This window comes from Lithobates pipiens, unplaced genomic scaffold, assembly GCF_037356315.1.
Source record: "Lithobates pipiens isolate NorthernLeopardFrog02 unplaced genomic scaffold, aLitPip1_a1.2 Scaffold_22, whole genome shotgun sequence".
NCBI classification, from domain to species: Eukaryota; Metazoa; Chordata; class Amphibia; order Anura; family Ranidae; genus Lithobates; species Lithobates pipiens.
The window spans coordinates 14834794-14854691 of record NW_027507784.1 but is presented as its reverse complement, the minus strand read 5'-3'; the positions used below and the strand labels follow the sequence as shown (position 1 = coordinate 14854691).

At 46.2% G+C, this 19898-nt stretch overlaps 1 protein-coding gene across 3 annotated transcripts in view; it reads left to right on the top strand.

The window, feature by feature from the left end:
• Window positions 1–19898, top strand: part of LOC143923330 (guanylate-binding protein 1-like) — a 140069-nt gene that overhangs the window by 66447 nt on the left and 53724 nt on the right. For all 3 annotated transcript variants that reach the window (XM_077446941.1, XM_077446943.1, XM_077446942.1), the window contains 5 exons: window positions 6207–6334; window positions 9903–10012; window positions 13695–13882; window positions 16710–16967; window positions 19137–19417. In XM_077446941.1, the coding sequence (XP_077303067.1) occupies window positions 6207–6334; window positions 9903–10012; window positions 13695–13882; window positions 16710–16967; window positions 19137–19417 (965 nt within the window). The remainder of the gene's footprint in view (window positions 1–6206; window positions 6335–9902; window positions 10013–13694; window positions 13883–16709; window positions 16968–19136; window positions 19418–19898) is intronic.

Sequence of the window (19898 nt, the reverse complement as noted above, 5' to 3'; positions counted from 1 at the left end):
GAAGAAGAGTGTGGTGGTCCCATCCCTGGTGCAATAGAACAGAGAGAATTACCCCCTAGATGGGACTTTAGAAGACCACAAACTCTTGAGCTGGTGGTCTTCTAAAGTCAAATCTAGGGGTTATTTCTCTCTGTTCTATTGCACCAGGGATGGGACCACCACACTCTTTATCTGACATGGTAGAGGTCTCCTTCTCTTCTTGACGGGTGCCACCAGGTTGCCCATGGAAAATATAAGGCATCAAAGTTTGTCATGTTTGTCCTGGGCCCACAGACTCCCAGCAGCTGCAGCTGCCAGGTGTGCGTATAAAACCTCCCACGGCCACCGACATACAATGTACATTGGTGGCAGTAAAATGGGTAAAGGAGTTGTAAAAGCAGAAGGTTTTTTTTAATCTTAAAGTGGTTGTAAACCCTTACAACCAACATTGACCTACAGGTAAGCCTAGATTAAGGCTTACCTGTAGGTCCAAGAAATATCTCCTAAACCTACACGGTTTAGGAGATATTTGCCCGAAAGACAGGCATCGCTGTCTATGGCACATGCACCGTAGACAGCGCACTGAGCGCACTGCAGTTAACGGCGATATGCCGCGAGTGGGAGTGACGTCATCGTGGCTCCGACGAATGACAGTGCCGGAGCAGCGAGACCCACTGAGAAGATGGATGCTCCGGACTACAGGGGACAGCGGTGACTTCGCTGGCTCCTGTGTCAGGTAAATGACACATAATGGACTACTATGCGATGCGATGCGATGCGATGCGATGCGATGCATAGTAGTCCATTATGCTTTACCTTTGCAGGGAATCAAAGAGGAAGTAAACTCATCAGGGCTTACTTCCTCTTTAATGCATTCTATGCATTAAGATAAAATTCCTTCTGTGTGTAGCATCCTCTCCAGCCCCTCCTAATACTTACCTGAGCCCCATCTCTGTTAAGCGATGTCCACAAGTGTCTCGGCCATCCGAGACTCTCCCTCCTGATTGGCTGAGACACAGCAGCAGTGCCAATGGCCCCCACGGCTGTCAATCAAAGTCAGTTAGTCAATCAGAAGAGAGAGGGGCGGGGCTAAATGAGAGCTACGTGTCTGAATGTCTGAATGGACACAGGGAGCTGTGACTTGGCTCGGGTGCCCCCACAGCAAGCTGGTTGCTGTGGGGGCACTTACCAGGATCCAGGCTGCTCTGTGCAAAACCAACTGCACAGAAGAGGTAAGTATGACATGTTTGTTATTTAAAAAAATAACTCACCGTGAGATGATCTCAGGTATCCCCGCAGACATCGAGTCCGCGGGACCCGCGATCGCGCTCACGAAGCTCCCGGCGGATGCGCGCGCGACCCGCCGCTTAAAGGGCAATGTCCAGGTACGTGATTCTGCCTGTATGTGCCCTGGTATATCTGCACGAGGCGGTCGGGAAGCGGTTAAGACACAAGACACCAAAATGTACAGCATACAGTGCCTTGAAAAGTATTCATACCCCTTGAAATGTTCCACGTGTGGAGAAGGATCTGGGGGTTTTGGTAGATCATAAGCGTAATAATAACATGCAATGCCAAGCTGCGGTTTCCAAAGCGAGCAAAGTCCTTTCTTGTATAAGAGAGGTATGGACTCCAGAGAGAGAGAAATCAGTTTGCCCCCCTGTACAAATCATTAGTAAGACCTCATCTGGAATATGCCGTTCAGTTTTGGGCACCAGTTCTCAAAAAGGATATCGGGGAACTGGAGAAAGTGCAGAGAAGGGCAACTAAACTGACAAGAGGCATGGAGGAACTCAGCTATGAGGAGAGATTAGAGGAACTGAATTTATTCACTCTTGATAAGAGGAGATTAAGGGGGGATTTGATCACCATGTACAAATACATAAGGGGCCCATATAGTGAACTTGGTGTTGAGTTATTCACTTTACAGTCAACAAAGACGACAAGGGGGCGCTCTTTACGTCTAGAGGAAAAGAGATTTCATCTCCAAATACGGAAAGGTTTCTTCACAGTAAGAGCTGTGAAAATGTGGAATAGACTCCCTGCAGAGGTGGTTCTGGTCAGATCAGTGGATTGCTATAAGAAAGTCCTGGATTATTTCCTAAGTGTACGTAATATAACTGGGTACTGACATTTATAGGTAAAGTTGATCCGGGAAAATCCGATTGCCTCTCGGGGGATCAGGAAGGAATTTTTTTCCCTGCTTTAGCAAATTGGATCATGCTCTGCTGGGGTTTTTTGCCTTCCTCTGGATCAACTGTGGGTATAGAATTGGGTATATGGGATTGTATGATATTATTATTTTATTTTTTATTTTTTTTTGTGGTTGAACTGGATGGACTTGTGTCTTTTTTCAACCTGACTAACTATGTAACTATGTAACATTTTGTCATGTTACAACCAAAAAACGTAAATGTATTTTATTGGAATTTTACGTGATAGACCAACACAAAGTGGCACATAATTGTGAAGTGGAAGGAAAATGATAAATGGTTTTCCATTTTTTTTTTTTTTTTTTTACAAGTAAATATGTGAAAAGTTTGTGGGGGGGGGGGCATTTGTATTCAGCCCCCTTTACTCTGATACCCCTAAATAAAATCTAGTGGAACCAATTGCCTTCAGAAGTCCCCTAATTAGTAAATAGAGTCCTCCTGTGTGTAATTTAATCTCAGTATAAATACAGCTGTTCTGTGAAGCCCGCAGAGGTTTGTTAGAGAACCTTAGTGAACAAACAGCATCATGAAGGCCAAGGAACACACCAGACAGGTCAGGGATGAAGTTGTGGAGAAGTATAAAGCAGGGTCAGGTTATAAAGAAATCTCCCAAGCTTTGAAGATCTCACGGAGCTCTGTTCAATCCATTATCAGAAAATGGAAAGAGTATGCTACAACTGCAAACCTACCAAGACATGGCCGTCCACCTAAACTGACCGGGCCGGGCAAGGAGAACATTCATCAGAGAAGCAGCCAAGAGGTCCATGGTAACTCTGGAGGAGCTGCAGAGATCCACAGCTCAGGGGGGAGAATCTGTCCACAGGACAACTATTAGTCGTCTCTCCACAAATCTGCCCTTTATGGAAGAGTGACAAGAAAAAAGACATTGGTGAAAGAAAGTCATAAGAAGTCCTGTTTGTAGTTTGTGAGAAGCCATGTGGGGGAGGGGGCAGCAAACATGTGGAAGAAGGTGATCTGGTCAGATGAGACCAAAATTGTTCAATTTGTGGCCTAAAAGCAATACGCTATGTGTGGCAGAAAACTAACACCGCCCATCCCCCTGAACACACCATCCCCACTGTGAGACATGGTGGTGGCAGCATCATGTGGTGGGGATGGTTTTCTTCAGCGGGGACAGGGAAGCTGGTCAGAGTTGATGGGAAGATAGATGGAGACAAATACAGGACAATCGTAGAAGTAAACCTGTAATGCCGCGTACACACGAGCGGAATGTCCGACAGAAAAAGTCTGATGGAAGCTTTTCATCGTATATTCCGATCGTGTGTGGGCCTCAACTGACTTTTTTTTCCCCCGAAAACGGGCCTAGAAATAGAACATGTTCTAAATATTTCCGACTGAACCAATTCCTATCGGGACCAAAAACGATGCTCTGAAGCAAGTACGAGACGGAAGCTATTGGCTACTGGCTATTGAACTTCCTTTTTCCAGTCCCGTCATACGTGTTGTACGTCACCGCGTTCTTGACGATCGGACTTGTGTACGCAGGACAGTTTCAGCGGAATTCCATTGGAACTCTGTTGTTAAAACCTTCAGAGTTTATTCCGACGGGAAAACCGGCCGCGTGTACAGCGCATTAGAGTGTGCAAAAAACTTGAGACCGGGGCGGAGGTTCACCTTCCAGCAGGACAACGACCCGAAACATCCAGCCAGAGCTACAATGGAATGGTTTACATCAAAGCATATTCATGTGTTAGAATGGCCCAGTCACAGTCCAGACCTAAATCCCATTGAGAATGTGTGGCAAGACTTGAAAATTGCTGATCACAGACGCTCTCCATCCAATCTGACAGAGCTTGAGATATTTTGCAAAGAAAAATGGGCAAAAATGTCCCTCTTTAGATGTGCAAAGCTGGTAGAGACACCCCCAACAAGACTTGCAGCTGTAATTGCAGTGAAGGCGGTTCTACAAAGTGTTGACTGAATACAAATGCCCCCCTTTATCATTGACCTGTCTGGTGTGTTCCTTGGCCTTCATGATGCTGTTTGTTCACTAAGGTTCTCTAACAAACCTCTTAGGGCTTCACAGAATAGCTGTATTTACACTGAGATTAAATGACACACAGGTGGACTCTATTTACTAATTAGGTGACTTCTGAAGGCAATTGGTCCCCCCCCCCCCCCCCCCACACACACACACACACTTTTCACATATTTATTTGTAACAAATGTTGAAAAGCATTTATCATTTTCCTTCCACTTCACAATTATGTGCCACTTTGTGTTGGTCTATCACATAAAATCTCGATTAAATACATTTACGTTATTTTCTAGAGGTTACAGCACATGACTTCTGCTTGTTGATTGGTTTCTAGAGATTACTGTGCGTCAATACTGCTCTCTGCTTGGTTGCTAGAGGTTACTGGACATCTATACCACCCACACAGCACGGGACTTAAACTTCAAGGGATAAGGGAATTTTAACTGGGATAGTTGGCAAGTATGAGGCAGCTGCTTTGGGCCCCACAATAATGATAGGGCCCAGGGCAGCTGCCCCTTTTGCCCTGCCTTAAAAACGGTCCTGCATGCTACTGCAACTCATAAATGTGAATGAGCCTTTAGATCAGCCATTCTCAACCAGGGTTCCGTGGAACCCTAGGGTTCCTCCAGAGGTGGCTAGGGGTTCCCTGAGCTGTGGCTGATTTACCTGCTGTTTTGATGGTAGGCATGTACTGGCCATTGGGACTACCGGGAGTTTCCCGGTGGGCCGATGGCTCAGTGGGCCACTCTGATGTAAGGGGGCTGGTGATGGGACACTCTGATGTAAGGGGGCTGCTGATGGGACACTCTGATGTAAGGGGGTTCTGATGGGACACTCTGATGTAAGGAGGCTGTTGATGGGACACTCTGATGTAAGGGGGCTGCTGATGGGACACTCTGATGTAAGTGGGCTGCTGATGGGACACTCTGATGTAAGGGGGTGCTGATGGGACACTTTGATGTAAGGAGGCTGCTGATGGAACACTCTGATGTAAGGGGATGCTGATGGGACACTCTGATGTAAGGGGCTGCTGATGGGACACTCTGATGTAAGGGGGCTGTTGATGGGACACTCTGATGTAAGGGGGTGCTGATGGGACACTCTGATGTAAGGGGGCTGGTGATGGGACACTCTGATGTAAGGGGGTGCTGATGGGACACTCTGATGTAAGGGGGCTGGTGATGGGACACTCTGATGTAAGGGAGCTGCTGATGGGACACTCTGATGTAAGGGAGCTGGTGATGGGACACTCTGATGTAAGGGGGCTGTTGATGGGACACTCTGATGTAAGGGGGTGCTGATGGGACACTCTGATGTAAGGGGGCTGGTGATGGGACACTCTGATGTAAGGGGGCTGGTAATGGGACACTCTGATGTATGGGGGCTGCTCATGGGACACTCCGATGTAAGGGGGTGCTGATGGGACACTCTGATGTAAGGGGGCTGCTCATGGGACACTCTGATGTAAGGGGTGCTGATGGGACACTCTGACTAAGGGGGTGCTCATGGGACACTCTGACATAAGGGGGTGCTCATGGGACACTCTGACTTAAGGGGGATGCTCATGGGACACTCTGATGTAAGGGGGCTGGTGGTGGGACACTCTGATGTAAGGGAGTGCTGATGGGACACTCAAAATGTAAGTGGGCCGGTCTGGATGAAGTCCAGGGCCAAATTTCTGTCCCAGTCCAGCCCTGTTTGATGGTGCCTACATAGTTCTGAGCCAATGTCATTTGGAGATGCCAGTGGTATGACACCAATGATCTTTATAGCTCTTTGTAAGGGGGGCATTTTTACCACCACTGTAAAAAAGGGGCATTCTTCTCAACGACCACCAAAGTAAGGGGCATTCTTCCCACTGACCCCCCCCCCCCCCCCAATAAATGGGTTTTATCAGGGGTTCCCCCAATAACTGGAAATTATTTTAAGGGTTCCCCTGGGGTAAAAAGGTTGAGAAAGGCTGCTTTAGATCTACTGACATACTGTATGTACCCGGGAATGTCCTTTGCTTTCAGGTTTCGAGCTGAGTGCCGCTGTGCAAGCAAAGACCAAAGGTATCTGGATGTGGTGTGTCCCTCATCCCACCATGAAAGACCACGCCTTGGTCCTGCTGGACACAGAAGGTCTGGGGAATGTCCGTAAAGTAAGTCTTGATTAAATTCTTGCAACAGATTTATTTGCTTATTTATTACAGGCACTTGTATAGCACCAACAATTTAAGCCGCGTTTTACACGTATAAAACACTCACATCAGTCTCTGCCCTCAAGGAACTTAAAAAGCGAAGGTCCCTAACTCACATTCATACATTTATTTTACATTCGTGTTTTAATAAATATACGACCAGTGCAACCCAGATATCCCCCCCCCCCCCACTTAGTCTGTTACAGCCCCTTCATACTCCCTTCCCACCTTTTACCCTGAAGACCATGGAGTATAATGGTAAATACAATATATAAAGTGCAGCACTAAATAATACTGTATAAATGTGTGAATCCAAATATACGTGACAAAAACAAAGAAGGAGGAAAAAAAATATATATCTTCCCCCCTGCAACATTATATATGCAATGCGGACGAAACGTGTCGGGAAGACTCCACTACTGCTCAGTTTTTATTGATAAGCACTTGAATGACTTTTTAAATGTGAGTTCATTACTTTATTTTAAATACATTTTATTCTAAACGGTATTATGCTATTTTGGCCATATCCTTCTATTCCATGATGATTTCGGTTGCTGTCATATATTTCTTCTCAATGATCATGACCATATGTGTCCAAGAATTGGAGGAAGGCTATCCTCAAGGTGTGACTCATTGATCAGCGATTTGAAAGTCAGTGCCCCAAATTGGAGCAATAAGCACTTGTGACCCCCCTTGAATATATGTTCAATTGGGTCAACATTTTCTGGTAAGCCTACATCTTTTAAGGTGGTGGTATCGGCACTTGGGTGAAGCCTCTGGAAGAAGCACTTTTGGATGGTTCTTTAGATTTTTTTACCTCATATTTGGGACTTTACTTTATACACTATTGATTTTTTTTCATTGATTTTTCACTTAATTTACTCACTTTGTTATGTATCATGTAAATTGTGTGCACCTGTTCAGTTGCATATAATGTTGTAGGGGGGGGGGACATATATATTTTTTTCCCTCCTTCTTTGGTTTTGTCACGTATATTTGGATTCACACATTTATACAGTATTATTTAGTGCTGCACTTTATATATTGTATTTACCATATTTATGCTAAAGATATCCATGTTTTAGTGTGTTAGCTGCTAATTTGGGACAGCGCAGTGTCACATTGGCTTTATAGGTTTTTCATGGAGTATAATGGCCATAACAGCCTTAATTAACCAAATGACGTAAAAAACTCCAAATTAACTTTAATATAAAACAATTTAATTACAACCATAAAGAAACAACATGTTTCAACCCCAATTTATTGGTCGGTGATGGAGCTACCTCCTCTTTCACCAAATATATCACCCAGGGGCGTAACTATAGGGGGTGCAGCAGTCGCGACCGCAACCGGGCCCTGTGATGCAGGGGGCCCATGCAGCCCCCTATACATATGGCCGGCAGCAGCATAGGCAGCTAGGGGTACCAGTGCACCATGCACACGGGTGGCTGGAGGTGGAGGGTGACTAGAAGAGCTCCATGCTCTAATATCGCACTCACTGCTCTTTAGTTGTGCATTCCCCGCATGACCTGTGTCCTCGGCCGGCTCCTCAGAGTACCCCTCTCCTGCTCCAGGCATTGCCGCTCAGTCCGATGTCTGATCTCCCCAGGCAGAGTCCCACCCCCCGAGTCCGGCCCACACTGCACTGCATACTTCTCCCAGGTAAACAAACTTTAAGCACACAGATGCAGTGCAGCCCTATGAGAGCTCCCCGGAGGACACTGCAGGCTTGTCTGCCAGCCCCCCTGCTCCCCGTCATACACAGATGATGAAAGGTCTTTCTGGGAGATATGCTGATTGCTCGTCCAGCACACTGGATGGAGACCAGGCCAACATGGATGAGTGCGCGCCCTACAGCTTGGCCATGGTGAATGAGAGGACCCCATCCCCCACATACCATTACATACCCCCTCCATCTCCCCCTGGGAACAGGGACCCCTTCTCACGTGGGGACAGGGACCCCCACCTCCCCTGGGGACAGGGACCCCTTCTCATCTGGGGGCAGTAACTTCATCTGCCCTGGAGAAAAGGACCTCATCTCCTCTGGGGACGGGGCCCCATCCTGCCTAGGGACAGTGCCCCAATGGGGCACCTAAAAGTAAAAAAAAATACTGATACCAGTGGTGGAACTACAGGGCTCACAAAGGTCATACCTGTGACCACGCCCTGGAGTTCCACCGCCAGACTCAGAGGGAAGGGCCCTGGCTGGGGTTCAGGGGGGCCCTTCATGGTTTCTTGCATCGGGGCCCTGAAGGTTCTAGTTACGCCACTGATATCACCAGTACACCGCAGGACCTTTACCAACCATCATAGGCCTCCAGCCGTGCCGCTCGGAGACAACTCCTTTTCCTGCAGTGCAACCAAACCAGTATTCATAAACCATTTGATGAATACACCGGAGGGGCCATACTACTGATGAGCCCCCACCCCTTTTACCACCTCTGTTACTGCTACCATCACTGACCAACAAACCAAACACCGCCAACCCCCCCCCCCCCCCCCCCAGCTGTCATGACAACCCTTTTCATACGAACCTGTAATGGCAAAATATAAAATTAACCACCAACAACATAAGGGAGGGTGGGTGGGAAAACCTCCTCCTCACTGTCCCTTCTTCTTCCGGCTGGCTCCTGCTCAGCCCCCCCCCTTATATATGGCTGCTCCTCCCACCCCCTTAGCTCTGCCTACCCTCTCCTGTGGGCGTAACTGGGCACCCTGTCATGCCCAGCCCTGCGCTACCACTCCCCTTTCGTTCCATTATCGCTCCGGTCCTCCCTGTACAACAGTGCAATTCCCTGAATATTAGGGATAACTGAGACTGGGAGAGGAAGGGCCAGGGGCGGACTGACCATTGGGCCACTCGGGCGCTGCCCAAGGGCCCCATGCCACTAGGGGGCCCCATCAGGGTTGCCAGCCTCAGTAAAACCAGGGACAGTATGTAAAAATCTGTGTTTTTTTTTTTTAATCTGTCTCAGAACTGTCCCTTACCGACATCCTTTTGGTCTAAAAATCCAGAGATTATAGCTGCCCCACCTCTCCAGTACCTTCTCAGCCAATAGAAACATGTCTGTGTATATTGTGTGATTGTATACTGTGTGTGTGTGTGTTTGTGTCTACTGTGTGGTCCCATAATCTCTGATTGCCTGGGGGCCCCATAATCTCCTATTGCCCAGGGGCCCCATGAGTTGTCAGTCCGCCCCTGGGAAGGGCTATCAATGCAAGTCAGTTAGGTTATGTTGCACTGTGTTGGTGGTGGCGGTTAATAATTATAGAGAAGGCACCAAAATATTTAAACTAATAAACATCAGAATTGGATTTCCCTGTTATCTATATTATAAAAAGTAGTATGTCCCAAAGGTTGAGAAGAGCGTCAAGTCCCTATGAAGAGAAGAAGCCTTGCTGCTTTCAGGTCCAATTGCCAAAACCCTCTCATTGTGCAAGTTCTAGTTTTTCATACTGTATATCTGTGATCAACCTCAACACTTGAGTAGTGAACTTCAAGTAACCTGAGGACATTGTTGTTTTACAGGGAGATAGAAAAAATGACCTGAAGATTTTTTGTCTGTCTGTCTTGCTAAGCAGTGTCTTGGTCTACAACAGCCGAGGAACCATTGATGAAGATGCAGTTGAGAAGCTCCGGTATCCTTTGCATTCCAGTGCCATTTAATGGCAGCAACATCGGAAGGTAGATAATCTGAGGCAGAGGCTGATTGGACTTTGTGTCCCAAAATTTGACAACTTGTAAAATCAAAATGTGATAGCTATCAGTCTGTACATGATACACTATATACACAGTACCCGCACACTTTTGTAAATATTGCATTATATCTTTTCATGCGACAACACCGAGGAAATTAAACTTTCCTACAATGTAAAGTAGTGAGTATAACAGTGTAAATTTGTTGTCCCCTCAAAATAACTCAACACACAGCCATTAATGTCTAAACCGCTGGCAACAAAAGTGAGTACACCCCTAAGTGAAAATGTCCAAATTGGGCCCAATTAGCCATTTTCCCTCCCTGGTGTCAACTGACTCGTTAGTGTTACAAGGTCTCAGGTATCGATGGGGAGCAGCTGTATTAAATTTGGTTTTATCGCTCTCACTCTCTCATACTGGTAACTGTAATTTCAACATGGCACCTCATGGCAAAGAACTCTCTTAGGATCTGAAAAAAAAAATTGTTGCTCTACATAAAGATGGCCTAGGCTAAAAGAAGATTGCCAACACCCTAAAAACTGAGCTGCAGAACGGTGGCCAAGGCCCTACAAAAGTTTAACAGGACAGGTTCCACTCAGAACAGGCCTCGCCATGGTTGACCAAAGCAGTTGAGGTCACATGCTCAGCATCATATCCAGAGATTGTCTTTGGGAAATAGACGTATGAGTGCTGCCAGCATTGCTGTAGAGGTTGAAGGGGTGGGGGGTCAGCCTGTCAGTGCTCAGACCATACGCCACACACTGCATCATATTGGTCTGCATGGCTTTCCTCCCAGAAGGAAGTCTATTCTAAAGATGATGCACAGTTTGCTGAAGACAAGTAGACTAAGGAGATGGATTACTGGAACCATGTCCTGTGGTCTGATGAGACCAAGATAAACTTATTTGGTTCAGATGGTGTCAAGCGTGTGTGGCAGCAACCAGAGGAGGACAAAGACAAGTGTGTCTTGTCTACAGTCAAGCATGCAAGGATGGTGCTGGGAGTGTCATGGTTTGGGGCTGCATGAGTGTTGCCGGCACTGGGGAGCTACAGATCATTGAGGGAACCATGAATGCCAACATGTACTGTGACATACTGAAGCAGAGCATGATCATTCAGATCATTCCAACATAATAACAACCCCAAACACACCTCAAAGATGACCACTGCCTTGCTAAAGAAGCTGAGGGTAAAGGTGATGAACTGGCCAAGCATGTCTCCAGACCTAAACCCTATTGATCATCTGTGGGACATCCTCAAATGGAAGGTGGAGGAGTGCAAGGTCTCTAACACCCACCAGCTCTGTGATGTCATCATGGAGGAGTGGAAGAGGACTCCAGTGACAACCTGTAATGCTCTGGTGACCTCCATGCCCAAGAGGGTTAAGGCAGTGCTGGAAAATAATGGTGACCACACAAAATATTGACACTTTGGGCCAATTCGGACATTTTCACTTAGGGGTGTACTCACTTTTTTGTTGCCAGCGGTTTAGACATTAATGGCTGTGTGTTGAGTTAATTTGAGAGGACAGGAAATTAACACTGTTATACAAGCTGTACACTCACTACTTTACATTGTAGATAAGTGTCATTTCTTCAGTGTTGTCACATGAAAAGATAGAAGGGGTGTACTCACTGTAGCACTAACCCCCGAAGGATCTGCTGGTTATTTTTGGGCTTACAGTTACCTTTTGTTCTTCTTGTGACACGTTTAGGGAATGTCCCGTGGTAGATGGCCCAGTAAATTGAGACTGACAATAGATCCAGTTGAATGGATTTTATTTGCAAACGTCCACCAACAGTCTGTCACGTACCTGGTTGGAGAGCCCAAATGAGCAGGGAGTGGCGCCTCGTAAGCCTCCGGCTCGAGAGCCCCTGGAGGTGGAGACAGGGATTCAAGAGTCCGGAGGGCACAAGTGCCAAGCTGGGTTGCAGCAACGGAGATCACCACCAGCTGGTGCAGGAGGTCAGGCAGAGGATGAAAGGTAGCAGACAACAGGCACTGCGGGGACAGGTAGCTGACTGGAACGGTAGGTGCAACTGGCGCTGGAAGCCGGGCAGGAACAGCAGGAACGGCAGGCACAGGTAGTCAGGCAGGAACCACAGGAGAAGCTGGTGTTGATATTCAGGTGGGTAAGCAGGCGTGGTCAGAGACGAGCCGGGTCGGTAACTATCGGGCAGCAGAGGTACACAGCAGAAGGCAGAAGCGTGGTCAATCAGGCAGAGAGTCGGAGGCAGGCGGCAAACAAACAAGGTCAAGGAACAGGCCGGGTACAGTATCAGGAACAAACAGGAACTGGTAGCAGAAGTCACAGGAACGCTGTAGACAGGACAGCACGGGAGAACAGGAGCTGATTCCTTTAATAGCTTGTTGGGCGCCAAGAACGGTCGCACGGTACGTTTGCGTGCCCCCGCGGGTAACCGTGCTCCCGATTGTGACCCCGCGTACCCGCGTACGCCCGCTCGTGTCAACGCGCACCCGCGTGCGCCTGTTAGGGGCTACGTGCACTCGCGTGCGTTCGTTTGCGCCAACCTGCGTCCGAGGACACCGACGATCCACTTGTACAGGAAACCTGCGGGTAAGTCTCCTATGTACGGTCGGGATGGTGGGACGATCGCGACACAGTCTTTCAACTTGGGATCAGAGGGTTGGAAAGGAAAGTTCAGGTTCTCTCAATATCAAAGTCTATAAACGTTAAGGAGCTTGCTTACTTTGACTGCATCCAGAGAATAGCCATTCACAGCTGGATGATCACTCAGGTTGGACAGTCCCTCTCTCACAAGGCCTAGCAGCCAACAAGGTGCTTACTCAGGAACAAAGCCTTTATCACCGACGTTGTAGCAGAACACGTAGGGAAACTAAGCAGAACACTTGTAGGATACCTGAATCTTTCAGCCCACTTGGCGATATCCACAAGACCGGATTCTCTTGGTTACTTCAGCCCTTCCAGGCTCCACAGCCCTTCCACTCAAAGTATACTGGGTCTCTCCCGGACCGGAGACGGCACCCATCCACCTCAGAATCCTTCCTCAGTTCCCTTGCCTTGGGCTAGCCAGCCCCGATGCATCAAAGTTGGGTGGAACCGCACCCCAGGCCATAGCCTTCCCGGGGGCTGGTCAGGAGGACCAGGACCATATACTCAGCACAGCATACTGGACCGGAACCCAGAACCACGTGACGTCTGAGTCTTAAATACCCTCTCCCAGAGGGCACAGCGGGAGGGCCACTCCCACTGACCAGACTCCGAGAGGGAATAATTCAAACGCCTAACCAGTCCATAGTTCCACGCCTGCCACCAGAGACAGTGCCCCCTTGTGGCCAGGCTGAACATCTCACAGTCCAGTCAGACTGACACAGAAGCCAAATTTAGTCAAATAGGCCCAAACCAAACTGTAGTTTGGGTAAAGCTTTAACTTTGAAAAACACATAGCGCGTGCTCTTCAGGAGCCCGCCGCTACATCACTTTTGTGAGATACTGTATATATGAATTTTTCATGTTCGCTAACCCTGCTAGAACTAAACCCAGGGCAGCTCGGCTCACCCCTAGTCCATTGTTGTGGTAGGATTAACATACAGAACCTTTGAAAAAGTAACATGACTTGTACATCCTTAACTCAAAATCAGTTTTGTGGGGGAGCTGGCTGGAATGATTAAGGTAAAATCTAAGGATAATGAGAATGATGAGGGACAGTTTTGCAGACACTTTCCTGCATTCATCTGGGCAGTCAGAGATTTCACCTTGATGCTGGAGTTGGATGGAAAGGAGATCACAGAAGATGAGTACCTGGAGAACGCTCTGCTACCTCAGGAATGTGAGTAATAATTGGGATACTGTTGCAGGTTGGGTATTACTGGGTATAAAAAATGGGAAAATTGACGTTCATATATTTCTCAAATCACCTTTGTTTGATAAATAGTTGTGTTGTCAAGTTAAGATTTTGTATTCTTGCATGTAAACATCATAAATATGACATACCAATGAACATAATACAACATGCAGTATTACAAATGATAACCTCAAAGCTGACAGCCAAAAAATGACAGAAGAAAAGTAAAATTGCATATGGTGATCTGAGAAAAAATACCATTGCAATTCAACCCTCAACTAGCAGAATTCTTGCAATAGATTGACAGGCCCCCCTACCAGGTGGACGCCCACCAGAGAGGGAAGGACCTACAAATGGGCTCCCCCATAGCAACAGAAAAAGTGTGAGATTCAATGTCATCGCCCTTAGTAGGCTTGACTCGATTATAAGCTAAAGCAGCAGTAACATTGCATGTGTATGAAGAAAGTAAACAGATAAAATACAAGTGTTACTCACGGGAACACATAAGTAATTAAGATATCAAGTATACTAGAGGAACCCAAAGAAAATCCACAGTTGGAAGAGATATTGGCTGAGCATCAATTATATTTTATCCAGGGCTTTTTATTTCAGAGAATAGGTGCAGGAACTCCCCATTTCTGAGTTACCCTTCATTTCTGCTCCCAACCTACCTCTGAGCATTGTCCCTTGGTGCCACCTCCTACCCACCTCCCAGTGCCAACCCTCTTAGAGAATACAGAACCAAGTAGCATCTTGTGCTACTAAGTGACTTGCATGGAATTTGTTAACAATAACAAGAAAAACTGTGAAATAGAGTGCAGTAAGAAACAATAGACCCTACCCTAACAACAGCAGACCCCTCAGCAACGATAGACCTCACCCCAGCCTCAATAGATTGCCCACACAACAATAGACTCCCCCCCCAGCAACAATGAACCACCAGCAACAACATACCACCCCCGCAACAATAGATCCCCAGCAGCCGGCATCAATAGACCCTCCAAGAGCCAGTACCAATAAACCTACCCAGCAACAATAGACCTCCATACAATAATAAATTCCCAAGCAGCCAGCATCAATAGACCCTCCAGCACACCCCAGAACTCCTTGCCATTACATACATTCATTACTGGAGGTGCCAGAACTGCACTCCCCCGCATTCCCCCTGAAAAAAAGCCCTGATTTTGTCACCTATGGAAGTTTCAGTTTGCCAAAAGAATTTGTGAGGTTTGCCTTAGCATACCAGTCCATGTACTGGAAAGTGGACACAAGAATGGACATTTCAAAGAGTACTCCAAGTACAACTTCATTCTAGTAAAGAAGAGCTTAGTTGGACCAAAGTTTTCTATGGTTGCATCCATTCTTTCTGTATATATTAGTACTTTTAGATCTTTCTTTACAGCAGCAACTGGTGGAGCAACAGAAACCGTCAAAGCTTTGAGGATTGCTCTATGAGCTCTCAGAAGACAAATTTGAACTCATTGAGCAGACTCATTGGCTGACTGAGAGGATTTGGGGAGATGAGGGGAGTACCTTTACCATAGTTGAAGAGACATAGTAGTGGCTCCTTGGGGAAGATATGTTGGTCACCCAATAGATATAATTAAAAATGTGATCCCAGAAAATGGAGACAACAGAGTTATCAGGGTAGATTCCAAAAGCAGTAGACCATGTTCGGACATGATAAGCCACACTAAGGCCAAAAGGACAAGTGAGGGTTTACTTTATTGATGAGAAAAGGAATGAATGACCAGTACAAAAGATTAAATTGGGCCTCCATCCATACCCCACTGATATTTAGCTGATGAACTTTGAGGTAGCCTTCAACAAGCTTGTCGACCAAAGGATCATCCAGAAAGTCCTTGCCCCAAGGGATATCCTGATAGAGATCATAAAGTTATTATTTAACAAATGGTAAATCTTGAAGACAGAATAAGAGCTTTTTGTTAATTCAGCCTACTATGGAAAGCTTGAAATAATAAATTTTATCTGAGTAACAGGACTTTAGATAGTTCACAAGTTGGTGGTGGTAGAATGGGTGGTGAGGACGGAGGTGGAACTGCTGTGCTCTGCATACAATTTCAGCTTGTAAGTCACTACTGTATATGGAATAAAGACATTGCAGAAATAAGAACTTTTACAATCCAAGACATAAAATCTTTGTAATTAACACATTGGAGAAACATTGGGTTGGCATGTATAGGAAGATGCCATGAAATAACGGGGATAGACCCAACTTCTTCCTTGTCGCTCTCCAGGCTACATACTCTGTCACCTATTATCAAGTTATGTTATAACTCCCTCGGTACCACATTGAGACATTTGGTGTCTGAGGTTCAAAAGATATCATGTGCTCTTCTTTTTTTTTTTTCCCCCTTTTTTTTCCTGTATATCTGATGATTAAATAAATATATTTGAAATATAGATATTTTTTAATTTCTATAATTTTCAAACAGAATAAATAACTCAACATTTTTGGTTGTGTTTTTCTTACCAAATAATAAATGTAGCAGAATATATTTTGCTCTAAATTTATGAGGAAAGATTATTTATTTGCAAAGTTTTTAATTAAAAACTAAGGGAAACCATTTTAATTGAAAAATGATAAACTAAAACCTTGACCCCTAGACAAGAAGGGGGGTTTAACATGCCATTCTTCAAGTGGTTCAAGGAAATCCTCCAATCGGCTACATGTTCCTATGACAAGATGGGAATTCTGTTCATTTTAGAGAAATGTAAAAATGTCCCTTTATGATGCCATTGCTTTTTATGACTGACATTCTTTGCCTTTTCATTATTTAATTCTTTCAAGGGGAGAGTACAGAGGGAACTTCAAATCTACAAGAGCACAATCGCTGTCGGGACGCCATCCGGATGTATTTCGGCACCCGCAACTGTTTTGTGTTTGACCTTCCCTCTGGAGATAAAAAGGTTCTTCAGAAGATGGACACGGCGAAAGATGAAGAGCTCACTCCTAGCTTTGTGGATCAGTGTCAGAAATTCTGTGAATACATTTACAAAAATTCCAAAGTTAAACTCTTGGATGACATCAAACCCGTGTCTGGGGAAAGTAAGTGCATCTGCCATAAGAGAGTAGAGATGGAGGAAGAAAACATGGAGAAAGAGTGGGAGAAGAAGAGGAGAAACAGGGCGACAAGGAGGGCGAAAAAGGAAATAGAGAAGGGAAGAGAGGGAAAAGTACGGTATATATAGAGAAGAGTAAAGGAAGAGTGATACATGAATTGAGGCAGGGAGGAAAAGAGATTGATAGAGCTGGAGAGAGGGAAAGGAAAAAGGTGGTGGTGTTGGGGGGGGAGGGTCGTAATGGAAGGAGAAGAAGAAGGAAAGAGAAAATGAGGGGAGAGAAGGAAAAGAGATACAGCAAGGAGTGTGAGATAGAGAGTGAGGGGGGAGAAGGAAGGAGAACAAAGAGCTGGGGAAAGAGAGAAGGAGAGAGAGTGGTTGAGGGATAAGGGAAGAGTGGGGAGGAGTTGTATAGAGGAAAAGAAAAGAGGGAAAGACAACAATAAATTCAGCAGACAGGGAATAGGAGATACATGGAAGGAAAGAGAAGGCTGCAACAAGATGGAGAGGAGAAGACAACGAAAGAAAAAAAGTAGAGAAGGAAAGATGGAGAGCGAGGGAATGGGGAGAAATGGAAAAGCATGTAAGCAAGGAGAGGTATGGAGGGAAGGGTGTGGGAGATGGAAATGAAGGGAAGGAAGGAGGGACAGATAGAGGGGGATAGAGGGAATGAGGGGAAGCCATGGAGGGGAAGGAAAGGAGAAAGTGAGGTGAAGGGAGAAAGAGATGGAAGGGAAAGGAGGGAGAGATGAGGGAGAAGGGATAGAGAGATGGATGGGAAGGGAGGGACAGATAGAGGGGAAGGGAGGAAGAGAGGAAGGGGAAGGGAGGATGACCTAGAGGAAAATGGAGAGAAGGAGGGGGTGGAGGAATAGATAAAGGTGAAGGACAGGAGAGATGGAGGGGAATGGAGGGATGGAGGCAAAGGGAAGGACAGAAGAGATGGAGGGGAAGGAAAGGAGAAATGGAGGGTAATGAAGGAAAGGAATGTGAAGAAAGGAGAGATGAAGGGGAATGGGGAAAGGGATGAGGGGGCAGTAATGTAGAGATGAAGAGAGGAAGAGGAGAAGGGAGGGAGAGATGGAGGGAAGGAGGTGAAGAGAGAAGAGATGGAAGGAAATGAAGGGAGAGGTGGAGGGAAAGGAAGGGAGACATGGAGATGGAGGGAGAGAGGGGATGAAAGGGTAGGATAGATGAAAGTGAAGGGAGGGAAAGATGGAAGGGAATGGTGGAAGGGATGAGGGGTGAGGGGGGAGAGATGGAGGTGAAACAAGGAGGAGAAGAAGGGGAAGGGGGGAGAAAGATGGAGGAGACAGAAGGGAGAGATGAAGGGAAGGAGGTGAACAAAGAAAGAGATAGAGGGGAATGGGTGGAGAGATGGAGGGGAAGGAAGGAAGATATGGAGGGGAAAAGGGAGAGATGGGAGAAAAGGGTGGGAGAGATGGAGGTAAAGGGAGGGAAAGATGAAGGGGAATAATAATAGTAATCATCATCATCATCATCATCATCATACAGAGAGAGAGAGAGATGGAGAGAAGGGAGAAATAGAAGGAAGGATGTGGAGGGATGAAGAGCTGGAGTGGAAGGGAGGGGGAGAAGGAGGTGAAGGGAGGGGGACACAATAGACACACCGAAGTGGCAATGACACTGTCAGCACAACAGCTAGACACTCCCAGCCAAAACCCTGGAATCTCTGAGCAGTACCAAAAGATGGGTTTCAGCCACCTCTCTGATGTCAGGTCTGCCCTCCTCTGGTTGCAGTGTGAAAGCTGATACCTGACATGGATATCCCCAGAGGCTGCCGGTGCAGAGTACACATCATTCTCGCCTAGCCTAGGCCTAGATTTTCAGATTGTGGTGGCGGGGGGGGGGGGGGCTTGCAATGGTGCAACTCAATTTTTTTAATGAGCATGCTCTTAAACTATATATTTGTATATTTTAGGGCATTTATTAAAAATACTTTTTAGCATGTAAGCATTAGTCAACTGTTGATGATAGATTTCTTTTTTGCAGCATTATATGAGGGTTGCGCCACTAAGGACTGATATTTTTGATATCATATTGGTCAAGATTTACACAACGTAATCTCCACCAGTCTTCTTTGGGTGTAATACTTAAGCACCTTTATTGTCTTTTACATATATCCTATGTATAGTACTGGGGCAACTAGTGTATAAGTACACAGAAGACATCGCTTCTTCCAGTGTTGTGTGTATGGAGGACACGGTGAGGAGTGTATCGGAGATGAAGAACAAAAAGGCTGTCCGGGAGGCAACTGAACACTATGAGAAGATGATGAGAAAAAGAGGAAAATTTCCCACAGAGACGCTCGAGGAGTTTATAGAGCTGAGCGCTCAGTGTGAGGAAGAAGCTACTCAAATGTTCATGAACAATTCCTTCAATGACTCGGAACTTAGTTACCATAGACAGTTTATGGTAAGCATGCCTCCTCTTTATAGTCATTTATATATATATATATATATATATATATATATATACATATATAAAAGTATTGGAACACCTGCCTTTAACGCATATAAACTCTAATGGCATCCCAGTTGTGACGGACCCCCGAACTCAAGAAGAGTCTGTCCACTACATATGATTCCTCTGTCCGGTACCAGCACGATCCAAGGTCCCTTAGCCCACCCAGTCTCTTGTCGGGACAGCAGTGTAGGGTTGAAAAACATCAGATTCAAATACATGTACAGAGAGGCAACACTCAGGGGACATCCCCCTCCCTTTGACTCAGGGTGGGGTAAACTGTCCAATCAGCAATAAGGGACACACAGGTATTCAAACATTTCAAAAATAGGTCCCCTTATCAGCAGGGAGGCTGTTGGAGAAATTGACCCCGATCCCCCCCCCCGCCCCTGGTCTTCTTGCAAGATACACATAATACAATCAGTAAAGCGGA